The sequence below is a fragment of the Clytia hemisphaerica genome, unplaced genomic scaffold (genome assembly GCF_902728285.1).
Source record: "Clytia hemisphaerica strain Z4C2 unplaced genomic scaffold, Clytia hemisphaerica genome assembly, whole genome shotgun sequence".
NCBI lineage: Eukaryota > Metazoa > Cnidaria > Hydrozoa > Leptothecata > Clytiidae > Clytia > Clytia hemisphaerica.
Window position 1 is genome coordinate 51,325 of NW_027104002.1, and position 9,636 is coordinate 60,960.

General features: G+C 36.3%; 1 protein-coding gene across 1 annotated transcript; it reads right to left on the reverse strand.

The window, feature by feature from the left end:
- Window positions 1–280: 280 nt before the first annotated feature.
- LOC136811339 (RNA polymerase I-specific transcription initiation factor RRN3-like) lies at window positions 281–1,863 on the reverse strand. The gene is made up of 2 exons (XM_067067954.1): window positions 1,594–1,863; window positions 281–1,318 (listed from the first exon to the last, which is right to left on the reverse strand). The coding sequence occupies exons 1-2, from the start codon at window positions 1,846–1,848 to the stop codon at window positions 530–532; spliced, it is 1,044 nt and encodes a 347-aa protein (XP_066924055.1). The 5' UTR covers window positions 1,849–1,863; the 3' UTR covers window positions 281–529.
- Window positions 1,864–9,636: the final 7,773 nt, after the last annotated feature.

The window sequence follows — 9,636 nt, forward strand, 5'->3', positions numbered from 1 at the left end:
GTAGAGTATCAAAGACACTTGTATTTTACTTTACTTGCAATAGGTGCATGATTGGTTGAAACGATTATCACAAGGTTCAGACAAAAGTCAACAAATATTTTTACCTTAAATTCTGATATTGTAGATATTCAGAATTCCCAGCGATTCTAGGTTTTCCCTGAATTATCTTAAATAACCCTCATTATTTTCCAGGGTCTGTCTAATAAATCCTGTTTTTTCAAAACAAGAAGATGACCCATGAGAGGGCACCGGCAAATAGAAATCCAAAATATAAAAGAGATTTTGTTTCATTAAATTTCCTTGATTCAACAGAAACAATACAAGGTTATTTTAGCTACCTTAAGGGAACAAACTTTCTCGGTGCGGAGGTTAAAGAATTGGTGTTTTTGTTCTAATTTTCGCCAATTTTAAAATTTTGATGGAAGCTGTATCTCTCGAAACTCATTTCACGATAGACTATCAAACTGTGAGAATTTATTCCACGAAGATTAGTTCCCTTAAGGTCATACAGAGAACTGCTAGGAGCCAGTCAATTATAGTTCATAAAGCCAGGAGATATACACACCATGTCAAAACTATGTGAAGCAGATTTTCTACTGGTGGAAAGTTTTCCCATGGTGAGATGAGGGTTGATGGAGGCGAACATATGATCAATGTCTTCCATGTCATCTCTAAGCACCTCTTCTTCTTCATGTTCCTCTTCTGACGTCATCTCATTCAAATCGTTCCATTCGTTGTACAAAGGTTTTATGAATACGCTCGATCGTGGAAGGATGTACGGGTCAAATGGAAAGAAATGCTCTACAAATTTTGCCTTCCTATCATTTTGCTCAAGTTGTGAGAAGATTTTTTGTCTATTATTTTTCTCGATAGTACTGTAACAGAACACCAGTTCGTACATACGTGTGATGCGTGCAAACATGTCTACAATCGTCTTCAAGCAAAATCTCAACGGGTTCAATTTAGAAAGTACAATCCTGGGCAAGTCTAGTGATTTCAAGTAACTTATTCCTTTCTCTGACTCCACGAATGCTTTGTGATGATAAACAAACACATAAAAGAACGTTTGTGATAAACTATAAAACGCGCCATGTTTATGGAAGTCTGCTTGTATGTTGCTTCCATCTTGTAACTTGAGATATCTGTGCAACCATTCTGACATGTGTTTCATTTGGTGGCTGATGGTCTCTTTATCAACAATTCTGGCACGTGCTAAATAACTTCCGAGGTAAGAACAAGCACCCTGTCGAGTGACCAACGAATTGGAAGGGTTTTCAAACATCATCCAACAGGCACCCACAAAATCATTGCTTAGGTTCTGAAAAAATTAAAGTGGAAAAGTTGAGAATTAAATGAAAGCACACCTCGAATTTCAGAAAATACTGTCAATGTAAATTATGAAATTGTTCCAGATTATTTGAAACTCTTGTCGCAGTTTTTTTTGCAGAGCAATGGTACAGGTATATGTACCACAAACCCCAGTACCTCAAAACAAACATTTCTTACTTCAGGCACAAATTTTACTGTCCCTCACTATTGTTAATAAAGGCTTATGCTGCTTAGACCAACCTAAGAAGTCAAAAAAATACTTACTTTATCTAAGCCAGAGATGTAGAAAAGTATAAATTGTACATGCGAGCTCTCTTGTGCTTTCAAAATGACCTTCTCGAAAATACTAATCAGTTCTTGAAATAAAGCTTTGGATTTCTTCCATTGCATTGTATCATTGGAATAACAACATTCTCTAACAAAAGTCATGACCAGTGCCATAAGGTTGTCCATTTTATCAATTTGTAAAAAACTTTCATTATTTGTAGCAATCGTGCTATCGTCTAACTGAAATTGCATGTGGTCCTGTTCATCAATGATNATATGAATAATATTATAGAAAAAGGACTAAATCAAACCAATCAAACATTCTGTCAAGTAATGAGAATTTTATGCGAAAAAGAATCAACAAACCAATAGAATGCCGGGATCGTGTTATCACAAAATAGGGAAGAAAATTGCAAATTGGCTATCGGTCGTCTCAGAATGCGGAATAAATACCTCATCGAAAGCAATATCGAATGACCTGAAGAATATTACCATTGATCCTGATGAAGTTATTGTTAGTTTTGATGTTTGCTCCCCTATATATACAAACGTACCGACAGAAGATGCCATCAACCATTGTGCCGAGCTGCTTTACTCAGGCAGATACCCAAAGCCACCTGTCCAGAAACAAACCTTTATTGAACTTGCAAAATTATGTAATTGCGATGTCATAATGCTTACAAATAAAGGCTATTTCACGCAAATAGATGGACTAGCAATGGGCAGCCCTCCAGCACCATATCTTTGCCAACAGGTGGCTTAGCCAATACGATCAAAACATCAAATCAAATGCTAAGGTCTATGAACGCTACATGGATGACATCCTGAGAAATATACAAAAGAACGAAGCAGAAAGGAAACTGGATGAAATCAATAATTTGAATCCAGAATATTTGAAATTCACAATTGAACACGAAACAGATAACTGCTTACCATTTCTCGACATGAAGATAATCCGATCTGAATGTAAATTATCTTCAACTTGGTACTCAAAACCAACCGATACGGGACTGACCATGAACTATCATTCCTTAGCACCGATTAGATATAAAAGAGCTGTCGTATCGAATCTTGTTCATCGAATTTTTAACGCCTGCAGTTCCTGGATGAATATCCACAAAAGCCTAGCTAAAGCGAAAAAGATACTTGAACGTAACCAATATCCAACCAAATTCTACGACGCAATCATCAAAGAAACGATAACAAAGATCCTTGAAAAAGAGAAAGGGACACAATCAGAACAAGAAGAAAATAATGAAGAAGGGGTCAAGCCAACATTCTTTTTTGTTCAATATCGAGGTAACGCTACTGACAAGTTCGAAAAATCTTTGAAAAAGATTAATGCCCCGTGCAAAATAGTCAAAAAACTGAAAATGACTAAACACGTTCTTCCTTCTTTAAAAGCAAAAGTTGAAACGGAGCTCAAGAGCATGGTAGTGTATCAAATTCAATGTTCTCGATGTGAATCGAGCTATGTCGGGCAGACTGCCAGGCACTTAATTACCAGGATCAAAGAGACCGCAACGTAAACACTCCAGTGGAAAGCCATTTTCAAAATTGTAATTGCGAAATTTTGATGGAAAATGTAATGATTCTAGATCGCACAATTAAATCTGAACAATGCTTAATGTCCCTTGAGGCACTGTGGATTAATAAAGTAAAACCAAAACTGAATACCAAAGATGAATACAAAAGTAGAACTCTTACAATAAAGATTTAATAGATTTTATTGCCTTAGGGGAATTTGTAGTGGAATTCACTTTTGATTTAGTGAAATTTGATTTTGATTTTTTAGTTACATTAGTTCTTTGATCAGAGTAGGTTGTATGTATGCGTGTTATGGAAAATATATATTTTTACTAAATGGTTTTAACTGTTTTACTATTTTATATTTTAGAACCTGAAGATGAATCACAAGTATTCGAAATATGGGTAAAGGCCACATTTTTGGTACACCTGTCCCTTCCGTTACGCTAAAAAAATTTCATCCTCAAAATTGCTTAAAACCTATTTATTTGGATGTGTATATACCTCTATGATGATAATCAAGTATGTGCTCCTCTATATTACCTTTTTGCAGAACTGTAGGACCCTAGAAGTTGTTGTGGTTGATTTTTTTCTCATTTTCAACCAATAACTAAAAACTTGTTATTTCTACAAAAAAGAAACACTTATAAGACTAAACTTACTCTTAAAATGTTTCTACAAAGTGTTTTAACCAATTCCTAATCGTTTTTCATGAATTTACATTTTCGGGTTGGAGGGGTAGCCTAATTTGCGTAACGGAAGGGACAACTTTCAAATTTTTAATTAACATCTTTACTAGGAAAAAACTTGTTTCAAAAGATAGTTTGAATTTTAATAATCAAATATGATCTTTTAACCTAAAATGATAGAACTAACCAGAACTAACTATATAAACTTACAAATACTCCTAAAAATTGTAAATATTAGGTATAGAATAAGCGTAACGGAAGGGACAAATTTTCTGGGCCATCCAAGCCTCATCCCAAATTTTAGATGATCCCTAAAATTTAGGTGACCCACTGTAGGTGACCCCTGAAATCGAAAATGTGACTTGCCTTTCAGTTTTTCTTTAAAATTTTATATTGAGCATTCAAAAAAGAAGACGCGAAAACGCGTCCTATGGAGCGTAAGGGTTAATGAGACCCCTGGTAAAATTTGTTATGGTCAAAACAACTTCGAATAACTCCTAATTGTCATTTTCAGGGATTTTGAGCAGTTTGGAGTCTTCAAAAAAAATCAAAAATTTTTGGTTAACCCTTTGAGCGCGCAGTAGTTTTGAAAATGTTGAAAATTTTCAATGATTTTTTTTTGAAATTTGAAACTTCAAAATGGCGTAAAAGCTTGTAGCTTTTGATTCAGACACTCGTTTTGGTACCAACCATTGGAAAGGTAATTCTATACTCTTTCAAAAAGCATTGGGTTTAATCCCCTTTAAATCAAGTCCTAGGGAGCTGAGACCCAAGCTTTGGGACTTGGTATTTTGGCTGTTTCAGGACGCGAAAACACGTCCTATGGAGCCTAAGGGTTAATGAGACCCCTGGTAAAGATTTTTTATGGTCAAAACAACTTCGAATAACTCCTAATTGTCATTTTCAGGTATTTTGAGCAGTTTGTAGTCTTCAAAAAAAATCAAAAAATTTTTTGGTTAACCCTTTGAGCGCGCAGTAGTTTTGAAAATTTTGAAAAATTTCAATGATTTTTTTTGAAATTTGAAATTTCAAAATGGCGTAAAAGCTTGTAGCTTTTGATTCAGACACTCGTTTTGGTACCATTGGACAGGTAATTTTATACTCTTTCAAAAACATTTGGTTTCTTTTCCTTTAAATAAAGTCCTAGGGAGATGGGACCCCAGCTTTAGGACTTGGTATTTTGGCTGTTTCAGGACGCGAAAACGCGTCCTATGGAGCCTAAGGGTTAAGAGATAAAAAGAAGTCATTGTAGTGTAGCAAATGTGAGAACAGTCTACAATAGCTCTTTCAACAATGCAATAACTTCAGATATCTTGGCTTTGAAGAAAGAAACACTATAATGAACATCCAAGTCCCTGTAACACTCCCTTTAAAAAAAGGCGTAACGGAAGGGACATCCATAACGGAAGGGACATCAAATTTTCCAAGGAGATAACTCCCACCACATTGATTGTTAATATAAAGTTTAAATGTACCTGCAAGTAAGAAGTCTAATGAGGGTAGTAGTCAACCAAAAGGAAAAGTTTTTAAGTCGAAGACTTGAGATGCTGTTCAATTTAATGTTTGAGTAACGGAAGGGACAAAACCAAGGCACATTTCCAATGGGAAGGACTGTCAATGAAAAAACATGTCAAAAATAGAGGATAATGGTTTGCAAATTGAATTTGGAGTAATCCCAATGGTAACTTGTGAGAATTTAACAAAAACTATAGCTATTTGACAAAGATTTTCTTGAAAATGAATTTGCGTAACGGAAGGGACAAGATCAGAGTCGCAAAACATGCTTTTTAGAAAAATGCAAAACCTGAGCAACAGTGAAAAAGTATTACTCAAATATTGTGAAAACTCGCTCCTATCAAATATAGGTGGACTGAAAAAAATTGAAAGTGAATATTTTATCCCAGTTGAAGAAAAAACAATTTTGAATCTTATTTTTTTTGCATTTTTCGTAGAAAAATGTGAAATTTAGACTTCTGCAGGGTCTGTAAGAGGAAAGACTGTCCTATTGCTGGCCAAACTCTGATTGTAAGGGCACTTTCTACCCCAGATCAATAATCAATTGGAAATTTTGCAAGTTTAATGCTAGTTTTCAAGATATGAGCAGTAAAAGTCAAAAGCGTAACGGAAGGGACAGGTGTACCAAAAATGTGGCCTTTACCCATATATTGTTTAAAATAAAATAAAATTGCTGGTTCAATTTCATTGACAATAGAATTAAAGTTTAAAAAGCCAAGCAGTAACACAAACACAGCATCACAAAAACACAAAACCCCAAAACCCCAACACAATTAATTCAATCGGAGTCCCCGACAGCGACAGGCGCAGCGGGCTTTAAAATGTTTTAAGGACGTCCAATCTCACCTCCCCACTTCCTACCCGGAACCGACCCGCAGCCAAACAACTAACAAACATAGAAATAAACAAAAACTAGAAACAAATACAGAAACAAAAAGGGTGAAACAACAGACAAAAACAAGTCAAAGAGACAAGAACAAGACAAAAGACAAGTATCAAAAACTCAATTTTCAAGTCCTAAAGCCGTGCAGCCGCACGGGAAAGAACAAAAAAGAAAATTGAAAAGTCAATATCGCTGAATAATATAAAAACCCCACAGCCACGCCAAATGCTAATATTAATATATACTAGCCTATAACGATAAGAAGAATATGAACGTTAACAGATTCCCCTCTTTCTGTGAGATGATCAATAAAATATAATATCAAAACATATCATCATACCAGCCAAGCAAAGCATACCAATAAAACAAATATCAAAACCAAAGATCAGTGGTCATTGTATAACAAGTCCATTTTCAACATAATCAATATCAACTGGAACAAATATATTTATCAATAATCGATCGCAACCAGAACTTTCAATAAATCAAAATCATCATAACTATTCAAATACCATTCTCCTCAATATAAACCAAAATATATCTCACCATGTAATCAACATATCAAAATACCAATATCAAATAACACCCTATCATGGAGGACGTAGCCTTCCAGAAACAAGAACTTGATTTAATTTACTGGAAGACGCTCCCCGTTTCGTAAGGGAGTCTAATTGCTTTGAAGCTTCGACCCACTTGATGGACATTTTATTATCGTGTATCATTTCATAAATGACACCCATTTCAATGCGTAGCCTTTTCTCCGATACCATAGTTGTTGAGTGAACATTTTGTACCAGAGATTTGTTGTCGACAGTGACTTTATGGGGATTCGATTCTGTTGATCAGATTTTCCGTAAATCAATTCTGTTAGAAGGCATCCGATAACGAAAACACCTTCACAACCATCAGCAAGTGACAATGTTTCTGCAGCAAGTGTGCTTCTCACGACACGTTTAATCTTTGCAGATAACCAGGAAATGGGACAGCATTTATCTCCTTCGCCTTCTTCTTCAGATGTCACTTTATCGTTCTTTCGTAACTTTCTCGATGGCGTGATTGGAATCTCCTTGATTGACTTTACGTAGATCGATTGCGATAAAGTTGTTTCATTTTGGTTGGTCGAAACTTCCAATCCGATGTATTTGAAAATATCAGTTCCCTTAGAACCAACTTTGTAAATTTCACACACCTTTTTCACAACAGTTTTTAAGAAGGTCTGTGAACCAACATACAAAAAGTCATCAACATGTAGGATAAACATTCCTGCAAGCTGGTTAGATGAATCACGCCACATAAACAGTGCTTTGTCGATGGTTGATTGTATGCATCCAAGTTTCAGTAATGGTTCTCGAATCGTAAAATATCAATTACGGGATGCATCGTTGAGCCCATACACTACTTTTCGTAGCTTCCAAACTAGGTTCTCAGCTACCTTTGCTTCAGTGGGCAGTTTGACATAGATATCACGATGAATGTCATCTCCTTGTAAAAACGCTGACTTAATATCAATCATTTCGATAGGCCATTGCTTTGTAGAGGCAATAGCAAAACATGTGCGAAGAGAGTCCTTGGATATTGTGGGAGAGTCACTTGGTATATCTGATGTCTCCTCAAATCCTCTCACTACAAGTCGAGCTTTAACTGTGAGGTTAGGTTTGGGTTGTTTCTCAGTCGTTACCCATTTTGTTGAAATCAAGGGTTGGTTTACGAATTCAACCAGTTCATATACATCAAATGACTTCCAATTAAGAAGCTCTTTTTCTTTAGCTTCTTTGACAAGTTTCCTTTCTTGGTCATTTGTGGGACGAAATATAGCATTGAAATTGACACTTTCACTGGTATTTTCCCATTCAATCGCTGAAAAGTCAAGACATAAATGTTCACCATTTTCTACATTTTCTACATTGAACCACGATGCAAACTTTCCTGTCGCTTTACCTCCTCTGCTGATGATACGGGCAGTTTCCCATCAGAGTTATTTTGTTTAATACGCACAATGTCCTGTAGTCTAGGAAAAGGTTGTCTTTCTGGTACAGCTGCAGGTATTGGAGGTGGTACTACAGGTGTTTGATCCGAGGTTGGTGGTGTAGGAGCATTATCTTCATACTAAATTGTCACTGGGCTGTCAATCGTTACTGTAGATCCTGTATCGATGATTTCTGATTTATCACATGCTGTTGGGACTGTAACTTTGGAGTTAATACGTTTGGTTGGATTACTTTGGAGTTGGGTTGAATTCTTCTCCGACTTTGAGGATTCGACAACTGGGAACTCTTACATAAACACTTCCATGGCGGACAAAGATAGGTTTTCCGTCCTGACCAATAACTTTTCCAGGACCTTTTCATTTGTTACTAGACTCTCGTTTGTAGTATACAGCATCACCGAATACGAAAATTTCGCTATGGCTTCGTAACTGATGTCGCAATGCACGCCTGATTCGCTCTGATGATTCAGCTTGTATAAATGCACGTCTCCCTGAGTGTAGACTGTTAAGATGTTGATAGAAACGTTCAGATGTTGTTGTACCCTCTAAAGTTGGTGGCTTATCGACGATCACGGATGGAAGATTAGGATTTTGTCCAAACAAAAGCTGAGACGAACTGTAGCCAGAGTTCATTTGTAAACAGTTTTTTGTATGAATTGCCCATACTAGGGCAACATCAAGTTTCATTTTTGGGTTTTCTTCCAGGACTTTTTGCAAACATTCATCAACAACAGCATGGTTACGTTCACATAATCCATTTTGCCATGGACTCTCTGCTGCAGTGTTTCTGACTTCGATATCAAGGTTAGCACACATATCCTTATACTCTTCATTTGCAAATTCACCACCGTTATCTGCTAGAAATTTCATTGGACAACCGAATCCTGATCCGATCCACATAAGCATGACTTTATCTACAATGGTTGACTGCTTTTTATCGTTTATAAATCTGGACATGGTGAATCTTGTAGCTGCATCGATTAAATGAAGAATGTATTTACCGTCTTCTCACTTTTTGAGATCCATCACTACGACTTCATTGAAGGTGGTGGCTAGTGGTAAACTGACAACTGGTCTTGCAGGAGTTTTCTTAAATTTACGACAAATTTGACAATCAGCTAAAATAGCATCAATCACTTTGCAGCAAACTGGCGACAGAACTCCTGCATCGCGTAATAAACCTTTTAAGCGTTTCGGGGATGGATGAGCAAACTGTTTATGAAGTTTTCTGATAACTGCAGAAATTTCCTGATCACTTTCGACACCGGTAAAGCAACATTCTATGTCAATAGATGTGTCTCTCAAAGGGATGCAATAATGGCCTGCTGATGTTTTTTGTACAGCACCTGACCCCGAGAATGTAGGTGAAATTTGAATCAGACCTGAGAGATGTAGATTTGCATTTAAAAAAATATTGAATGTTTTAAACGAAATTTTGA